At 36.9% G+C, this 19,379-nt stretch overlaps 3 protein-coding genes across 8 annotated transcripts; 1 reads left to right on the top strand and 2 right to left on the bottom strand.

Moving 5' to 3' along the window:
* Positions 1–213: 213 nt before the first annotated feature.
* Ap-2alpha (Adaptor Protein complex 2, alpha subunit) lies at positions 214–8,876 on the bottom strand. 3 transcript variants are annotated; one of them, XM_064073490.1, is made up of 14 exons: positions 8,789–8,876; positions 5,594–5,694; positions 5,331–5,542; positions 5,042–5,235; positions 4,762–4,993; positions 4,601–4,709; positions 3,307–3,460; positions 2,902–3,258; positions 2,720–2,852; positions 2,158–2,666; positions 1,882–2,046; positions 1,421–1,834; positions 1,166–1,373; positions 214–1,106 (listed from the first exon to the last, which is right to left on the bottom strand). In XM_064073490.1, the coding sequence occupies exons 2-14, from the start codon at positions 5,655–5,657 to the stop codon at positions 1,029–1,031; spliced, it is 2,829 nt and encodes a 942-aa protein (XP_063929560.1). In that variant the 5' UTR covers positions 5,658–5,694; positions 8,789–8,876; the 3' UTR covers positions 214–1,028. The 3 variants fall into 3 exon arrangements, with proteins under 3 accessions (XP_063929560.1, XP_063929559.1, XP_063929561.1); XM_064073489.1 differs by lacking the exon at positions 8,789–8,876 and adding an exon at positions 5,838–6,135; XM_064073491.1 differs by lacking the exon at positions 8,789–8,876 and adding an exon at positions 5,838–6,131 and having other exon boundaries at positions 2,176–2,666.
* On the top strand, positions 8,784–17,845 carry Med (Medea). Of its 4 annotated transcripts, XM_064073493.1 has the most exons (8): positions 8,784–8,869; positions 9,221–9,474; positions 13,230–13,581; positions 13,699–13,821; positions 14,281–14,367; positions 14,511–15,148; positions 15,196–15,334; positions 15,386–17,845. In XM_064073493.1, exons 1-8 carry the CDS (start codon positions 8,815–8,817, stop codon positions 15,595–15,597), a joined length of 1,860 nt encoding a protein of 619 aa, XP_063929563.1. In that variant the 5' UTR covers positions 8,784–8,814; the 3' UTR covers positions 15,598–17,845. The 4 variants fall into 4 exon arrangements, with proteins under 4 accessions (XP_063929563.1, XP_063929562.1, XP_063929565.1 ...); XM_064073492.1 differs by having other exon boundaries at positions 15,196–17,845; XM_064073494.1 differs by lacking the exon at positions 8,784–8,869 and adding an exon at positions 8,920–9,088 and having other exon boundaries at positions 15,196–17,845.
* A 127-nt stretch (positions 17,846–17,972) lies between these two features.
* Positions 17,973–19,229, bottom strand: LOC135141553 (phosphoglycerate mutase 2-like). Its single transcript, XM_064072761.1, has 4 exons — positions 19,036–19,229; positions 18,721–18,953; positions 18,360–18,624; positions 17,973–18,308 (listed from the first exon to the last, which is right to left on the bottom strand). Exons 1-4 carry the CDS (start codon positions 19,217–19,219, stop codon positions 18,136–18,138), a joined length of 855 nt encoding a protein of 284 aa, XP_063928831.1. The 5' UTR covers positions 19,220–19,229; the 3' UTR covers positions 17,973–18,135.
* Between the last annotated feature and the right edge of the window lie 150 nt (positions 19,230–19,379).

The raw sequence follows: 19,379 nt of genomic DNA on the forward strand, positions 1-19,379 counted from the left end.
GTTAATTAAGTTTATTTTTAGGTTAGTAGTTTAAATAATTTTACTCACTGGACTTTTATTTACATCACTGGCTCTTTAAACAGTGCTTTTTTAGTATTTTGTGCAATTATTACTGTTAGTTATAGAAAAATTATTATAGTTAGTTGGTTTTTAGTTACGAAAATGTTTAATTTAATGGTTAGTTTGTACGTAAGCGTTAAATACAAAAAGCAGTTTGTTCAAAAAAAAGTATATTACACAATATTATTTTACATAAAATTTCATGCATTTTGTAGATGATATTTGTATATACTATAAAAAAAAAGAAAACATATAAGAGGAATATAAAATGGAATCGCAAGTGTTTGGTATTACTAGAGCAATATCATACTTATTTATACAGATCAACATATACAAATAAATTTTAACGAATGCTACACAATGTGTGAATCCTCAATTAAATAATGATTATGTAAAATATATAAATGAGGTCAGTTGAAAGTTTGATATGCATTTTGTTCCTCAAATTCATTCTTTCAACTAATCTACTCAAGTCAAGCTCTCAACTACCCTCTAAAAATGTAATAATATAATACAATTACAATCATGGCGCTAATGATACAGGTATAGTTATTTTCCGAATTTATAATATACACTAGATATATTAGATTTTCTCATCTTGTACATTTTTGGTAATTACTTTATACTCGAGCACAACAGATCTTTTGAAGAAAATTTTGTCAGATATACAATTATTGTACATGAACGTTAGTCTTCCGTGGACCCTTTTCGTTCAGAAGAAAACAAAATCTAGAATCCTATTTCGGCAAAATAAACATATGCTTATAAAATAACCGTCATCAAGCAACAGTAACATTTCACACTTATATCTTGTTTGAAAATGTCTCGTTCTAGCTTTTTAGTCGTAAGCGAATCTCAAAACAAGAAGAGCGCATAATCTGTCGTCGGCGGTGCAAAATTACCAGTTATTTTTGAAATTAGATAAGTCTACTATGGAATGCACTCTTAATTAGTTTCTACTATCTTATTTAAAATTGATCCGCTAGAAGGTCACAAATCTCCACCGAGACGCTTTCTTTGCTAGAGCGCACCGTCAATCTATACATCTGTAAAAAAAACAAATAGCGCAGGCTGTTTGTGCGACTTTCACATGATCACTACTCACTTGTGCACTCTTGTTCGGCTCTAGACGAAGAAGACATCCGACTTGTTGCGACCGCATGTGAATAATTCCAGCGCAGACAAAATTATCAGGATTCGGGTCAATCCCGTCCAGAAGCTGCATTCCGAATCCCATGATTTTCGTTCTGGCAGCTTGCAGGTCCATCGGCGACGAGGCCCTAAATATTTTCTGAGACCTCTGCTGATTGGTGCTACAAAAAAACGTTTAGACGAAGACTAGACGACAACGCACGACTACCTTCCGAGGTTCTTCCATCTCGCGAAGAACGACTCGCCGTTCATTTCCGTCGGTTCGAAGAATTTGTTGATGGTCAGTGGGAGTTTGATCGTTATTTTCTGAGGGGCGTTTGAGTAAAGGAAAGTGAGCGCTATACTAGGAGAACCGATGTAATCATCGACGCATTCGGCATTGATCATTTGTTGGATTTGGGCACCGGCTTCTAGGACCGGTTCAACGGGCTTCATCTGTATGCTCAATTTGGACCCTTGGTCTTCGGGCCACGACAAAGTCGGAACGAAATTTTGAAGAGGAACGTTAGTTTTGTTGCCGTAGAAGAGACCAAGGCGACCCAAATTCTGGCGGAACTCACTTTTGACACCGATTTGGATCAGGTCGTTCTCGAATAAGACGCCGTTGTTTTTACATACAAATCTATAAAATTGGAGTTATGGGGGGCGAGTTATAAATGGGATACGCACTTCTTTGGGTTGTACATGTTCACAGATTGAGTATTGTTGGTGCTGCTGTTTGGTTGTTTTCCTCCGTATATGTCGCCCAACACGTCCAACAAAACACCGGTGTTCCCGGAATTTGGTTGTGCGGTTGGGGGAGTCGATAACCCCAGCAAGTCGCCCGAGACGGTACTAAACAAACAGACATTTATTAAACCCGACAAAGTAGGACCCCCATTCCCAAAGAGCATATTTCAAGCGATTTATAATATACAACTTGGTACCCGGGTAGCTAAACTATACCTTTTTTTCTTCAAGTACCTGGAATTATTGACGTCATTGTTATGGTTGGCAACCGGGGTGGGACTCTTATTTTCTTTAATTTCGTTTTCCGGGACTCTCCCTGGTTTCTTCTTTTTCAAAACAGCAAGTATAGAGCTTTCCCTTTCCGGAAAAGCCGGCATTTCTTCTAGAACGGTGGCCAGCACGTCTGAACTAGCAATAATGCTTAGCTGCAAATATTCGGACGCTCGTTGTTGTAATTCGGCATCCGCGGACCTCAGATTACTGTGTTGTTTGAACACTTCTTGAACCTGGGCCCGAATTTCGGGGAAGAGGTTTATGAATTTGATGTAGGTCGAAAGTAGTAAAGCACGCGTCATCGGTGAACATAGGTGATATTTAGAGTGAAGAAGTTGGAATTGTACCGAAGGCGAGGATCTTTGATCGCCTGCTATCAAATTACCAAATTCGCCTAAGATGTACCCTCCGACTTTGACCATGTTCTCGTGACAGGCGGGTGCTTGCAAAGCCTAAAATAAGTGAAAAGTGAGGTTATGTCCGGTGAAATACAACATTAACGTACTTCAAAGACTGTCTTAGCGGCATAACCCTGTACTTCGTCTCTATTAATAACAATCTGTATAACTCTGTACCAAACTTCTTCGGAAACATAATCGCCAGCGATTCTTATTAAATTTAAAATAACATCAACATACCTGGAAGAACAGTTTACACTAACGATATTTGAAAATCGACGTGACGTACCAAGTATAATCTGTAGCATATTTTTCGGCTAAAATAGCAACTTTTAGTACCATTTCTTCTCTTATTGAGTAATCGGCAGTTTCTAAATAATTCAACATTTCTTGAACTATTTCTTCGGCATTGCTTTTATCGCACATAGCATATAACAAATCAACAGCTTGTTGTCTCACCGAGACATCTTTTTCCATCTTCATGGACAAAATAACAACTTCCTGATGCTTTTTCACCGCTTCGTGTGAAAATTCCGATGTTGCCAAATGACACATCGACTCTAACGCCAAATAACGCAAATTCGTTTCTCTATTGCTTAAAAATTGCCCTAGCTGATTACACGCACGGACCAACAAATTAGCCTCGCTAAAACCAAAACGTTCTAACTCATGAAATTCCACAACTTTCCTCTACCTGTCATTGTGAATAATTAAACTAATTGCTTCAAACAGTACGGCATTTTTGGCATTCGAGTGTTGTACCTTTTTCGACTTGGGAGGTTCTTGTGCTTTATTCAAAATGGTTTCCAAACATTCGTTTAGGCGACCACGAACACCGGGATCTTCAGCTAAAGCACGATAGGTAAAGTTTGCATTGAGTTATATTTTTCAAAATAATCGGACGCAAATGTCAAAAGTCACGATAGACTTAACCTTGACCGATTTTCTCGCTAAGCCAAGATTGTTACACCAATGACAAGCCAGTTTTATCTTTAGCGCGAAAATGTATATTGCAGATTTAAATACGCGACGTCCGGTGTAAAATTACTACCATAAAGGTAGCCAGGATGTGTAATATTACGTACACTGGTGCCTTCCTGGCGGCAATATTTTCTTCAAGTACTCGTTTTTATTGCTACAGGGACATTCTACCACAATTGACGTGTAAATTATCCTTTCAATACCTACGTACAGCGCAAAAGTGGAAGTAAATTGCTTTTGAAAATGATGTATCTTGTATAACGCTAAAAACCTGACGGATGTCTGCGTTTGAAAAATTTGACATTTGCAAGTGCTAAATATAGATTGTTGATTTCAACGCTTGCCACAAGGTTCGTAATTTGTCGCATTTTCATAGTTAGAAACATTATTAAATAATGCCAACTTAAATTCAAGAAAACATGAAAGTAGCAGCCGTCCAATGGACCCTATTATAATACCTCATTAGCTTCCACTCGGGAAGTATATAATACGTGATGATAAAAATTGTTTATCCTACATGATTTTCAGCACCAATACTTTTCTCATTACCAAATCCAATGTTGCATAATATCTCGTTATCTTATCTAAATTTCGCTATTAATTCTGTTAAATCACAATTATCATAACCTGTTCAGTTATATTTATTTCCCTCTGATTGAAGAACATTAGTTTCACGATTTTTTTGACGCATATAAAGAAAACTAAAACGTAATTTCAAAAAATACATGTATGACACAAATTGATTGGCCAAAATGATGTATTCTCACGATATAATCTGTGGGTTTTCTAATTTAGTTAAATCAATAGGTCAATCTACAAATCATACGTTTGTTGGATATATTGACAGCTGTATTCGCGTGGTCTATAAATGCAATGATAATCGTGGTGGCTGCTGTCAAATTTTATAAATGTCAATTGCGCACACGCCATTTGTTTTTTAATATCATTTTCAGTGATTGTTTTTTTAAAAACGTTTATAATTGGATTTTTTTTTGTACAAAAATTACCTGGGGGAGTGTAGTTTTGCAACAAACGTAACAACTTGACGGATAGCCATGGGGCCGGAACAAAATAGTAAGTGTAGTCCTGTAGGTCAGTGTAACTAGCAGTGACAATCTGTGGTGTAAAAATTGCTATAATGATGGAATTATTTATAGAACGAACTTACTCTACTCAGGCGAGATACGGCAAGAGAGACGCAGCCTTTATATTCTTCAGGGTTCTTTTTAACTAGGGCATCTATAAGACTTGTTGCAGCTGTAACAACCCCCATGTGTTGATCATTGAGCAAATGTATAATGCGAGAAGTCCATTCACCACCAGGAATAATTTCTTGTGAAGTCCTGAATAAACGAAGAAGACAGAGAGCTGCACTTTGCTTAACTACATCCATTGTGTCCCTAGAGTGACTAACGTGAAACGAAATTTACAAAAAAATGCGAGCCTACCCTGATACAAGTAGTTTGGGAATTTCATTACCAAAAGCTTCAGCCATCTCTCTGCTGCCAATGTTGGCAATACATTGCAGCGCCAAATTAACATGAATAGGATTTCTTGAAGCTAAATCATTTTTAATACTTTGTATTATGAGTTTGATTAACTCACTATTAGTGTTGACTAGCACCGAAATAAATAAATAACCCTAGAAATAAAGTGTGTCAGAAGCGATATCTAGACAATGTAATCACAGAAACATGATTCGCGTTGAAATTGATACTAGGAGTCCATATCACTTACTATTTGTTTTTCAGAGTATTTGTTAGATGATAGAAGATTTACAGCTTCCATGTGCCCAAAATCAATGTCATGGCCAAGTAAAAAAATAAAAAGCAATTTACACACATATTTCTTCTTTTGGTAACCGTCTAAAGTTTTATCTCCTTTAAATTTGCTCCTGATGTTTGCCAACTCTTTATTGATCCTTTTAATCTCCGCCTCTTTACTTTTACCTTCACAAAAATTTTACAAATACCGAGAATTGTTTACCGCAAAGTACTCACAATTCCTGATATCCGAAATAAATACGGCCAAGCCACGCATGCCATCTCCTCGCACTGCCGGCATGTTGGCAAAAGTAGATTTTCTTCTCCAGAATCTTTCCCTGGAAAATATTTAAATAAGTGTCTCGCTTCAACCTTTATTGAAAAAAGTTGCAAAAGGTCATCATTAACGACCCTCCCCCTGAACTGCACCGACTTTTGACAGAAACCAGAAATATCTATTAATAACATAAAAGTACAATACCTGTCAGTTTACTTTTTTCTCTAAATACCAAAATTACAACGTCTGCCTAATATCAAGTTCTATTTTTGTACTTCGTTGTCAGCAAAACACCTTTTATGCAATAATTTTTACTACGACTAGAGAATTGACAACTCTCGTTCGAGACCGAACTAGATGGCGCTGCAGGAGGTGTCAGTTGTCATGTTGTCACTACGACGAAGGATCGTGAATCAGCTGCCCGAGTCACGCCGCCCCCGGTGCTTTTCTTATCTCTGCTTGTTTATGCCTTGATTCGTCACTCATTTCCTTTGAAAAAATATATTATGTTTCTTGGGCTCGATAAGACGAGCGATTACCATTCAGTTGAAAAAATACAGATCGAGCGCATCAGGGAATTGCTAGCGACAAGACGTGTAATGCGCGATGACGTCACACCCCTGTCGGTATCGCAGTATCACCGGCGTATTAACAGAGACAAATAGTAAATAATATAATAATAACAATTTAAGATTGCCCAATCTAGATCATTTATTCTCCACATGTACCAACACACCGCCTGTTACAGACATTGTACTCAATCAATAAAAACCAAAATAAACATTTTACACGTGGTCTGCTTAAGCAAAGGCCCCTGGTTTCATATTTGATTAAATTTGGACAATAATAAATTACCACATTTTTCTAGCAGTTTTTTTACTATTTTAAGTTTGTGGAATTAGTGGGTTTTTAGGAGGGGGTTAAAGGATAATTACTATGCCCTGGGAGCACTATATAACTGCTTAAAAGAAATTAAATCAACCAGATAGAATGAAACGTAAACTGGACTTGCCCTCAGCTACAATAAAATGTTAGAATGTAATAAGTCTGAAAAATACACTACGTTAAACTGAGTTTCAATTATGAAACGGAAAACCACGGTTTAATCGTTTAGTTTAGTGTCATATATAATTAATAACGGAAATGAAAAATAAAAGCACATTAAGCAACCACGTTTAGGGAGTTCTCGAACAGTGAGTCGTTTTCACATATAGATTATTATACACGTTTATTGTAGCATTAAATAACCGATTCGACAATGTAATGGTGCTATAACTAACTTTAACGACTGATTTAAGTAGTCAAATAATGAAAAATAGAAGTGGTTTTTACTTCCCGAGCGTAAGCCAAGGAACTATTGTATTCCAGTTCATACTTTATGTTTTGTCGTCTTCAAATTTGAGTCCAGTTTTTGGGAAAAACCCGAGTGTGCAAAATTAAGATTAATAATAATAATCTAAACGTGCGAATAGTCTAATTCTTTCGATGTATAAACAGTCGAAGTTAAGCACGTACGGAGAAACTGAGAACACATTTTTTCTCGTTGAAATATATATTGTTTGCAGCGATTTTTCCGTCATATTTAAGCATTTAATAAGTGGTCAGTCTGGTACAGAATTGTTTTGTGTTTAATCAAATTTATGCATAAATAACGAGAAAATTTGGTATTAAGTTTTGATGAAAGTCTAATTTCATGCTGTATTGACATTCTGTAACTTGTAAGAGTGAAAATACAAGTCTCCTTTTTCCAATTGTCTGACTATCTGTTGGCGATTCTATTAATTATTGGGGAGAGGTCATCAAAAGTTGATGACGTCACATAAAAAAAGTTAAGTGCATGTATAGCAATGAACGTTTAATAAATGTTAAAATTTAAATTCCGCGGGTCAAAAATCTTATTTACCGAAATTTGTTTAAGCAAAGTTCAAAGGACCCTGTTCGTATATTTGTTCGTTAAATTTGCTGCTAAATTTTGGGTTATGTAGTAACTCTTTTAAATATTTTACGAGACAATTGATATCGATAGGGTCAATTTACCGGCTTATTTGTCTGTAATTTTTACAAAAAATGCAAACAATTCGTTTATGATAACAACACTATAATAAACCATAAAATATACAAAGCTCAATTGACTAATAATAAAATTTGTCTAATCCTATTAGAGCGTGACCTTTTGTAAACTGACCTTGCACTGCTTTAATTTTAACTTAAATTTTAAGTTCCTAGTATAAATCGACTTTAAATATTATCTTTTCGTGCTTTCTTTATTTTAACAGTGAGATTTTTTCACATTTTGTGTTCGCGAGTCATAAAATTAGGTACTTTTGTGTCACTTGTTCAAAATAATTGCAACGACCTGACGTGACCCAATCAACGAAATTTTGTCTAAATTGAGTACTGACGTGTGAGACAGTCCGTATTCGTTTCGTACTTTGTATATAAGGTAACCAAAAATGAAAAAGTTTTACGTAGTTTATAAAAACCTATAAATAACATTAAATTTGTTGTTGAATAAATTTGTTGTTTTTCAGTCAACTTTGGCGGGAAGTTACAAATCGTTTCTAGGTGTAAGTATGTGTGTTTTATTTGATTTTTGCAATGTTGCACTATTCGATTTCTTGTGTGTGTAATTTTTCACGATTTGAATTTGGCGGGTGAATGCAGTCGTTGTATTGGTTGTTAGCGAATATAATTTTTAATTTGTAGGGGGCAAATTTTCTTCGGTGAACATTTTTTTCGGAGACAGTAAGGTTGGTAGCACTCGTTGCGGACATGTCGGCGGCGTTGTTTGAGAGTCACTGAGCGTCTGATTTTTTTTGTGAATTTTTTTGAATGCTTTTGCGAATATACCGTGTGTTGTAAAACGAACACGTTGTCTCAATTCGTAGAATCGTCGAATTGTCATATCAGTTGCTGCCGGTAATGATGGTTTCGTGCGCACACGTTTATCATTGTTGCAAAGCAGTTTGTAAATCGTGTGGTTTGCTGTTTTAGCAGTTGTCATGAATGCAGTTGTCTCGTTCTTACTTATTTACTGTCAAATTTAGAAGAGAGGAGAACAGAACAGATAGTGGATTATGAAAGCAAAAACTGAAAGAAAGTGCCAAACCCAAGCTAAAAATTATTAAAGATATTCTGTGCAAGAGATAAGTTACCTTTATTTAATGTTTTGTGGAAAATAATGGTGGGACTTTCTACGGGAGGACATCTGTTTTCGACTGTTTCGTCCCAAGAAGGTATTCTACCCATTAGCTATTATAATCAAAGCAAGATTATTGATTGAATTGTGACATTTTAATGGTGGTGGGAGATAATATCCAAAAACATTAGTAAATTTTCTCAAACCGTCGCTTCTAACTAAAGTGTGTATCGCAGAATAAGTGGACGAAATCGATTTTTTATAGTGTTTATGTCTGCATTATTGTAAGGTTATGTCAACCCACGATTGGGTAAAGGTAGGCTTTCTGTGTGCAACATAACCATCTATTGTTTGTTTCACTCTTCATAGCCTCCCATTATTTTAATTCCGTTCATCGTTTTACTTCACCCTCTATCTCACCAATAAACTACTCTTCGATGTTTTTTAGTACAAGATATGTCAGGATTGACCACAACAGCACCCTCATCTGCCGATGCCTGTCTCAGTATTGTCCACAGTCTGATGTGTCACAGACAGGGTGGCGAAAGCGAAGGTTTTGCTAAGCGAGCTATCGAGTCGCTCGTTAAAAAATTAAAAGAAAAAAGAGACGAATTAGATTCTCTTATTACAGCCATCACGACCAGTGGTGCACATCCCAGCAAATGTGTCACGATTCAAAGGACGCTTGACGGACGTTTGCAGGTATTTATGCCCCCTTTGGTAATTGAAGCATTTATGTAATTCGAGTTGGTTTCATCAACTTGGCGCCCCACAACAAACAAAGTACCGACAACGTTGACGTCAGTATGCTTTGTTAATTGTAAAACTTTGTCAAATCACACATAGCTTGAACTATAACAGCAAAAGTAGTCAGATTTTGAATTCTGTACTAATAAATGTATAAATACAGGACAATTACTTTGATCGCTGTATTTCAGTTCAAATATTCAACCAGACGCCATTTGTAATACAGCATTTTCGGAAGTCAAAGAATAATGGCCCTTGTATAGTTGTCCTCAAGAGTGAAAGTAAAAAAAAATAGTAAAAAGTGCTGCAAATATTCAACCAGACGCCATTTGTAATACAGCATTTTCGGAAGTCAAAGAATAATGGCCCTTGTATAGTTGTCCTCAAGAGTGAAAGTAAAAAAAAATAGTAAAAAGTGCTGCCATAACCGTATCTGGGGCTAGCAAAAGTACCTACAGATTATCCCCAAAGTAATTTCCATGACGTATTTTTCCTGATTAACTAATTTAAAATAGTCTAAAAAGGACATTGTATCCAGTGCCTTAAGGTCCATTTATAAACTTGTCTCTGACGTTGCTGTTCGCCGTTGACGTTGGGTTTTCAACCAATCAAATTGCGGTAGTGTGCAGTGCTGCCAACTAGAAGGAAAATCTGAAGTAGAAGGGACATTTTTCTGGTTGACAGCATCATTTTCTACACTGTAGCTTTCTGTCAGTACTTTGCATTGTTAAAGATTGTCCTCAAGTTTTATTGCGATTCGTTTCAAAAACAGAAAGGTTAAACATGATTAAAATGGTAATTTTTTGTAGGAAATTATCGATTTTGCAATTACGCTCCGCCCTTCGGTCTGACAACGAATGAAAAATTCATCACACTTGAGCTTGGGATGGATATGGGTGGGGCTTAATTTTGGCTTGTTTTTTTTCTTAATGTACATAGTATTCTTTGAACAACACGATACTCAAAAACATGTTTTTTATTTCTTGTAGAGAAACAAGGATTTTGAAATTAAGTTCCGCCCCTTTGACTCACGACGAATAACAAAAATCACAATTGAGATAGGACGGGTGGCCGTTTTTTCTTTACATAACATATTTCACATGGTAATTTCTCGTAGACAAATAAGGATTTTACCATTAAGCTCCGCCCCTCGGCTTACGATGAATAAATAATCAAAATTGAGATATACATAGCCATCTTTTCAGAAATTTAAAACATGGTTAAAATGGTACATTTTTGCATTTTTATGGGGCGGAGCCTAATTGCATAATCGATATTTCCCTATACAAATTTACCATTTTAAACATGTTTTAAGTTTCTTGTTGTGAAAATATGACTACAAATATTAAGAGAAAACGGCAAAATGTAAGCCCGCCCACCCGCCCTATCTCTATTGTGATGATTTTTTTTTATTCGCTGTGAACTAAGAGGGCGGAGCTTAACTGCAAAATACTTATTTCTTTACAAGAAATTAAAAACATGTTTTTGAGTATCGTGTTGTTCAAAGTATACTATGTATACTAAGAACAAAGGCAAAATATAAACCCCGCCCACCCGCCCATCTCAATTGTGATGATTTTTTTTATTCGGAGAAACTTAAAACACGTTTAAAATGGTACATTTTTGTAGCGAAATATGGATTTTGCAATTAGGTTCTGCCCCTCGACTTATGACGAATAAAAAAAATCATCCGAATTGAGATAAGGCGGGTGGGTGGGGCTTATATTTTGCCTTTTCTTACTGTACTTGGCTATCTTTTCACAACAAGAAACTTAGAACATGGTTAAAATGGTACATTTTTGCAATTATGGGGCGAGGCCTAATTGCAAAATCGATATTTCCTTATACAGATTTTCCATTTTAAATATGTTTCAAGTTTTATGTTGTTAAAAGAAGTCTGCACAAATTAGAACAAAAAAGCAAAATGTAAGCCCGCCCACCCGCCCTATCTTAATTGTGATGATTTTTTTTATTCGCCGTGAACCAAGGGGGTGGAGCTTAACTGCAAAATATTTATTTCTTTACAAGAAATTAAAAACATGTTTTCCAGTATCGTGTTGTTTAAAGAATACGATGTATGTAAAAAAAAAAAAACCGGCCACTCACCACATCTTAATTGTAATGATTTTTTTATTCTTAGAAAGTTAAAACATGTTTAAAATGATAAATTTTGTAATTATGGGTGGGGTTTAATCTTTAGCTTTAATTTTTTCTTAATATACATAGTATTCTTTGAATAACATGGTACTCAAAAACATGTCTTACCTGGTAATTTCTTGTAGAGAAATATGTAATGAAGGATTTGCAATTAAATTCCGCTCCTTTGGCTCTCGACGATTAAAAAAAAAAGATCACCACAATTGGGATGGGTTGGGTGGGCGGGGCTTATATTTTGCCTTTTTTCTTAATATACGTAGTCGTCTTTTCAGAACTAGAAACTTAAAACATATTTAAAATGGTAAATTCGTGTAAACAAATATGAATCGTTCAATTAAGCCCCGCCTCTCGATTTGACAACGAATGAAAAATTAATCACAATTGAGAATTGAGATCGGGGCGGACTTGGGTGGGGCCTAAACTTTGGCCTATTTTTTTCGTAATATCCGTAGTATTCTTTGAACAACACGATACTCAAAACATGTTTGTAATTTCTTGTAAAGAAATATGTAAGTATTTTGCAGTTAAGCTCCGCCCTCTTGGTTCACGGCGAATAAAAAAATCATCACAATTGAGATAGGGCGGGTGGGTGGGCTTACACTTTGCCTTTTTGTTTTAATATATGTAGACTTCTTTTCACAACATGAAACTTAAAACATGTCTAAAACGGTAAATTTTTGAAGTAATCAATCTTCTACAACTCATTTAAATTCGGCAAAAGTTGAACATCAAAGTTACTGTCAACGGAGTTTATAAATGACACTTTGCGGCTCTAAAAGCAACGTCAGCGGGAACTTCAACGTCAACAGCAAGTTTATAAATCCCACTTTATTTAAAAATGACATTTTACGTCGTATTTTCTCGCTTTTGCGATGGATGGCGCCACAGAAGGGACATCGTAATTGTTAATAATATGACAAAAATGTCTTAAAAAGTCACTTTTTAAATGAAAATTTCAAAATGTCAGCGGTTGTCAACACATTGGCGTGTAGAGAGTGGAATGAAAAATGATATATATTGCACTGAAACGGTGTCAAATTTGGCGTTGTTCTTGATTCTGTTAGCCTTGTTGACGTTTTGAGTAAAATCTTTTTTTTATTGTTGCATTTGAAGTTATTTCGAAAACAGATTGGCACGCAGTATGCTCCAATTTTTTGATAGATCAGATTAAAAAAATGTTTGCTGGTTGTTGCTGTTGGTTATTGCGTAAAAGGAATGATTTGTCGTCTTTTGTTTTTCATTACTTTGGATCGAAATTATCAGATCGCATATAATCACAATATAAGGAAAGGAATTTTGAGTGAATCAGTGTAGCACCTGCAAAAAATGTAAGAAACTTACGTATTACTAGTTTTTTGGGTAAAAGTTGCACCCCGTTACAACCGTTTTCGGGATTCCAGGGGACACTTTCATCTATCAAAAAAATCAAAATCGAACTGGGTATCGAACGTGCTACCTTTACGCGTTTTTGACCGGTAGTGACGCAAGTAATAAGTCATCTATAAAATGGAAGCATTGCAGGCATAGTTTTAATCAGAGCACTTTTTATGCAGGTGGCTGGACGTAAAGGTTTCCCGCATGTCATCTACGCGCGGATTTGGCGATGGCCCGATTTGCACAAAAATGAACTCAAGCACGTCAAGTACTGCCAGTTTGCCTTTGATTTAAAGTGCGATTCGGTATGTGTCAATCCGTACCACTATGAACGCGTAGTGTCGCCGGGAATCGATCTTTCGGGACTGACTTTGCAGTCGGGTACTTCTCGGTTAGTGAAAGATGAGTACACAGCCGGACCAGTTCCTGGTGGTAGCATGGACGTGGATGGTGAAATCGGGATCGGGGTGACGCAGACGATCCAGCATCATCCGCCCCAGCAGAATTTCACGATACAAGTACCGGCGACAAGTAAGCGAATGTTTTGATTCACCGTAAAAGTACTCGTTATTCGTTTGACGAACTTTTGTTATATGTATATTAAGATTATTTTTAGTTATGCATGTTATGTTTTCGTTGCAATGGTAGGTGATCAGGGAATGTATAATTCTACAACCAGACCCGGTATGGGACATCCAGTACCTAAAATAGAGGGTGGAGTTGACGCATGTCCGAGAACAAATTGGTTGCCGCACATGCATTTATCTCATCGTAAGATTTTTTATTTTTATTTTTTTTTCCGTGTTTGAGTTCTGACTTTCGCGGTTTTAAAATGTCAGATGTTGTTTTTACAAAATGAAAAGTCCATTGTGTGTGTGTTCATAGTTTTGGAGAAAATCGACCGTGAACAATTTTGAAAATTTATCGATGTTGATGGTAAACTGCGCCGATATTGTAAATTGTAGAGTCGTTGTAGCTTACTGTAGCACCACACTAGCATGCCACATTTCACAATTTCATAATGATTATGTTTTCTACACAGATTTTACTTTTATGTATACACTTTAATGCTTGGTGTGTTCTTATCAGTTTCACGTTATAAATATTGTTCAGGTGTGGGACTTTTTATAATTGGTTCATTAAAAGTATAATTTGGAAACTTTCCTCTCGTTTATTTAATGTCATCTTTTGTTTTAAAACGAGTTTGTAAATTTTCAAAAATGTCACTAGGTGGAAATAACCCTCCGGTTTCACCCCACTTGCAACAGGATGGTTTCAGCAATGCAACCCATCAAACTCCAACGGCACCCACAATTAGTAAGTATATCTTCTGAATAGATGCGGTAATCACGTGAAAGTCGCACAAACAGCCTGCGCTGAGTAAAAAATCACAGAAGCGCGAAAAATAAATCATATTCCGTGCGTCTAGCGACCTCTCTTATAATATATTGTCTTCTCAGGTGGAAACAACCCTCCTGTATCCCCGCATTTACAACAAAACGGTTTCAACAACAACGCTACAACATCCACGGTTGTTAATAACACAAACAACCAAATTAACACCCAGCCGGCAGCTACCATAGGTCAGTCGTTCACGGGTGCCGGAGGCACCTGGACTGGCTCCAACACCTTAACTTACACCCAGTCCATGCAGCCTCCGGACAACCGCAGCCACCACACGAGTTACTGGAGTACCAACCAGTGCAACGACGTAAACATCGCCGGTTTGTTGTCCACTCAACCAGCTCCAGAGTTCTGGTGTTCCGTCGCGTACTTCGAGCTCGACACTCAAGTAGGCGAAACCTTCAAAGTACCCTCGAGTTGTCCCAACGTCACAATCGACGGATACGTGGACCCATCTGGGGGAAACAGATTCTGTCTTGGTGCGTTAAGTAATGTGCACCGAACTGACCAAAGTGAGAGGGCGAGATTGCACATTGGCAAAGGGGTGCAGTTGGATTTAAGGGGCGAAGGAGATGTTTGGTTGCGTTGTTTGAGCGACCACTCTGTGTTCGTCCAGTCTTACTACCTGGATAGAGAAGCGGGACGGCAACCGGGTGACGCGGTCCACAAGATTTACCCTTCGGCGTATATCAAGGTACGTGGATTGGTTACTAGAGGAGTAGGTATTAATGCGGTGTCCAGGTTTTCGATTTGAGGCAGTGCCACAGCCAGATGACGACGCAAGCAGCTACGGCTCAAGCGGCAGCTGCGGCACAAGCGGCAGCAGTGGCTGGACATATTCCCGGGCCACATTCTGTCGGGGGCATAGCGCCAGCAATCAGTAAGTCGAGTGTCTTGCGTCTAGTATTCATAAACAAAACTCTTTTTAAAGGTCTATCGGCAGCTACCGGGATTGGCGTAGACGACCTCAGAAGGCTCTGCATTTTGAGATTAAGTTTTGTGAAGGGTTGGGGTCCAGATTATCCCAGGCAGTCCATAAAAGAAACGCCTTGTTGGGTGGAAATCCACCTTCACAGGGCGTTGCAGCTTCTGGACGAAGTCTTGCACACGATGCCCATTGACGGTCCAAGAGGCATTGAATAAGTGAATATTTAGGTTCAAACTTGAACATTTTCTACTGATTTCAAAACTACGTGATTTGTATAATAATTGTCTAAGATTCACTTTTAACCATTTATAAATTACTGACTACTTTTTATTTCATAAAGAACGCGATCACAAAAGTGATTAAAGAATCGAGGTTTTATGAAGCAGAGTTTTAATACTGTAACGTCAAATACGTTGTTGGCTCTCTACATACGTAACAAAATGTTTCATTTTACGTTCAGGCGGAAACCCACACGTGTACTGCATTTAGTCAAAATTTTGAATAAATGTGAATTGAAATCTGTGTGTTACCGAATTTGTTTTATCAAAATGGGGGGAGTATGAGGATGCTTCCAGCTGTCAAAGAGTAGTTCTTCCAAGACTTTCAGTTAACATTGCTTTAAGTGCCATGAAACTGTATGACTTTTGATTGGAGTGAAGTAGAAAACGTATAAACAATTTGACAGTTGACGCAATTATTGACTGAATTTTATGGTGTAATACCGGCTTACGTAAATTGTAGTACCGTATTAAATGACAGGTACGGTTTTGTTGTCACAAGTTTGTGGTTAGTGAGTGTTGTAATTGAAAAGACGACTAAAATACACAACTTTGACAGTATTTTCGTTGTTAATCAACGTAATTGTTCTTACCCAACCTTATAAATATATAAGAATTTTTGTCATGAATGAATAGTGTACTTGTTTTCTAGACTTATCGTGACTTTAAAATTTCAAACAAGTTTGTAAGATGTACAGTTTCTGGTGTGCGTTTGATTAAACCTGTAAAGGGGGCAAATTTCTGTAACGTTTTGTTTGTTTTGTTTATTTTTAACAACTTTGTGTTGATTGTGTATGTTGTGCATGTTTGTCTGCACCATAATCCAAATCAGTGGTGCCACAACGACAAAAATTCGTTGTGGCGTTAAATACTTCGAATCAGTTTTGTGGAATTGTGTGAGGTTAAGTCCCATTTAGTGTTAGAGATTACTTATTAATAAAACTAAATAAACAATAAAAACGACATTGTGGCGCTGTTGAATTGAGGGTGCAAAGACGAAACGTCGCGAAGTCGAGGTGTCATGATAAGAGTTGATGACAAAATTCATTCCAATTCGTTTGTGACACTATTACGTTGAAATCAGCAGGAAAGTCGTAAACGAGATTATTAATTTATTTTGTGAGACACAATTTAGTAATTTTTAATTGGTTGTGTCTAAGGTTTAGTTATTAAGTTTGTAATTACGCTTTTACGCGGTAAGTCTGTCGTGCGGAATTTACACTTTTCTCTACTGGAGTTAGAAATGGTAGCATTAGTTTTCAAGCCGTGAGTTATAAGTGGCAGTCGATGTACAGGATGTTTCTTTTTTGTAGGCAACATATAACTCGTGATAAAAGGATCTCATTTACTAAGACAAATATTTCAAAATTGTTAGCTGTTCCATGTAAAGTGAATTTTATGGGACCTACGAAAAATAAAAATCTTTCGTAATGAACGCTTTGCTGAAAACTTCGTGGCCTTTGGTAGAGAAACGTGGGAATTTCGCACCGCCGCCTTCCTGCATATTGTTTATTTCGACAACTTGTTTACTTTTTATAGTTGTAAGGACAATTTCTTATTTTTTATGTAAAGATATATTTGTATATATTTAAAAATGATTGCCTTAATAATCGGAAGGACTTTGTCGTATTTTTTGATAAGGATAAATAGTGTAACGAAAAGTAAATGTTTTTAAATATAAATTCATTGGTGGATATTTTATTGTGCCATCGATATTATTTTGTACAATGTGGATGCCAAATTTCAAAATAATTGTACGAGAGATCCTGGGGGGGTAAATGCAGAAATTAGGCTGTGAAAAATGTAGAATAGGATGTAACTCTTTTTAGTTATTCAGTGCTTGATATTAGACTAGAGTTAATTATATGTTATTAAAAGCACCCAATGAATTCCTTTTTTGTATTCTTTCAAAGATCTTCGTAATACGCGGTAAATTCAGTTTTCAAATGCAGTGTATATGAAGATGTCTGTTGTGTGTAATCCATTGATATTATGTTGTATATGAAGTGCATTGCAATAGTTTATAACATTATTCCACTTGTAAATTTTGCATTATACACTTTTATAATATGTAATAATATATTTTCAGTGGTTCAAGGTCGATTACGACGTTGTGACAGAAATCATTGTTCATGTAATTATTAATGCTACACACATAATATCATAATAAAGTTATTAAAAAGTACACTTTCTCACTAAAACCTACCCTTTTATAGAAAAATAGCGTTAAACTAAGTGAAATCAGTGTGTAAGTGACACTGTAACAGTAGCAGGTAGAAGCTCGTGCTACCAAATTCAATTAACACTCAAAATTCCGCATAAATGATTTTATTGATTTCTAGTGAAGATACACAACCACTACATGTATGTTGACATGAAAATGAACGTATCTACACTTATATGTCACCACTCATACCATTTATTACATAAATAATGGAGTTTTGCAATAATTTAATTTTTTAAATACAAATATTCTTATTTAGCTTTGCCTTGGGCCGCCACTGCTTCCATAGCCTTTTTCACAGTTTCAGGGTCTCCCAAAAATTGCAAACTTCCGTCAGCAGTGGGTTTCAAATTTGCGTCTAAGGTGTACACAAACGGAATCCCAGTTGGCAGGTTAAGCTTCATGATCTGATCATCAGTCAACTCTAAAAACAAACAATAATAAAACGCACTAGTGCGGAAATGACGTTTATTACCATCAAGGTGCTTCACAATACCGCGCAGACTGTTGCCATGAGCGGCAATCAAAATCTGCTTGCCAGCTTTGATTTGTGGCACTATTGTGTCATTCCAAAATGGCAGAGTGCGTTCAATCGTCAATTTGAGCGACTCAAACTTGGGGAATTGATCAGCGGAAGGTCCATCTTTGTAGCGGGGATCTTTTACAATGATGTCGTGATAGGGATGATCAGCCTCCATGGGTGGGGGCGGAACGTCGAAGCTACGCCGCCAAATGGCAACCTGTAACATGTTCAAGATACGAGTTAGTAGACTTCTGTAAGGATGTGCTACCACCTTAAGTGTATTGTATTGTATCGCCTTAACATTTCAACTTACCTGTTCATCCCCGTACTTGGCAGCAGTTTCAGCCTTATTTAAACCAGTCAAACCCCCATAGTGGCGTTCGTTAAGTCGCCAAGTCTTCTCAATTGGCAGATCTGTTTGTTGGATTTCTGTTAAGATTGCCTGAAGAGTATTCTGAGCCCGGGTCAGAACTGAGGTGTAAGCAATGTCGAATTTATATCCGGCATTTTTTAGAGCCTTTCCGGCACTTACAGCCTCCTGTTTGCCTAATTTGCAAAGATATACAATTATTTTCTGGCAAGGTAAGGTTATACGACAAGGTCAAAAAAGGTCAAACCGGTTTATTACCTTTTTCACTTAAATTAGCGTCGAACCAACCACAAAACAAATTTTTTTCGTTCCATTCTGACTCCCCATGGCGCACCATCACAATTTTGTACGACCCCATGGCTTCTAATTTGACAAAATTTGCCACAAGATTCAAACACCTAATTGTCAAATTCGAACTTGCGAGTCGCGACAGCTCGACCATAGGGTCACGTGCGCCGGTGTGGTGGGGGGTTGGAAGTTTCCAAAGTGGCGACATCTCGTCGTGACGTTACGAAATTCCTGTGGCGGGTATTTCATTTGTTTGTGTTTTTGTGACGGGTTGTGATTGATTGTCTTTAAAAAGATGTGGTGATGGTTTGAGA

This window comes from Zophobas morio, unplaced genomic scaffold (genome assembly GCF_036711695.1).
Source record: "Zophobas morio isolate AGI-343-1 ecotype UQ-CSIRO unplaced genomic scaffold, CSIRO_AGI_Zmor_V1 ptg000044l, whole genome shotgun sequence".
Taxonomy (NCBI): Eukaryota; Metazoa; Arthropoda; class Insecta; order Coleoptera; family Tenebrionidae; genus Zophobas; species Zophobas morio.

What these genes read in the sequence shown, in the direction of transcription:
- Ap-2alpha (XM_064073490.1), bottom strand. Translation starts at nt 5,657, where the DNA reads ATGCCGGCAGTGCGAGGAGATGGCATGCGTGGCTTGGCCGTATTTATT. An exon ending in CCGTATCTCGCCTGAGTAGA is followed by an intron (nt 4,710 to 4,761) that starts GTAAGTTCGTTC and finishes TTTACACCACAG; the next exon opens with ATTGTCACTGCTAGTTACAC. An exon ending in AGATGGAAGAACCTCGGAAG is followed by an intron (nt 1,374 to 1,420) that starts GTAGTCGTGCGT and finishes GTTTTTTTGTAG; the next exon opens with CACCAATCAGCAGAGGTCTC.
- Med (XM_064073492.1), top strand. Translation starts at nt 8,815, where the DNA reads ATGGTGGGACTTTCTACGGGAGGACATCTGTTTTCGACTGTTTCGTCC. An exon ending in GACTGTTTCGTCCCAAGAAG is followed by an intron (nt 8,870 to 9,220) that starts GTATTCTACCCA and finishes GATGTTTTTTAG; the next exon opens with TACAAGATATGTCAGGATTG. An exon ending in CGCTTGACGGACGTTTGCAG is followed by an intron (nt 9,475 to 13,229) that starts GTATTTATGCCC and finishes CTTTTTATGCAG; the next exon opens with GTGGCTGGACGTAAAGGTTT.
- LOC135141553 (XM_064072761.1), bottom strand. Translation starts at nt 19,219, where the DNA reads ATGGTCGAGCTGTCGCGACTCGCAAGTTCGAATTTGACAATTAGGTGT. An exon ending in CCAAGTACGGGGATGAACAG is followed by an intron (nt 18,625 to 18,720) that starts GTAAGTTGAAAT and finishes AACATGTTACAG; the next exon opens with GTTGCCATTTGGCGGCGTAG. An exon ending in TATTGTGAAGCACCTTGATG is followed by an intron (nt 18,309 to 18,359) that starts GTAATAAACGTC and finishes GTTTGTTTTTAG; the next exon opens with AGTTGACTGATGATCAGATC.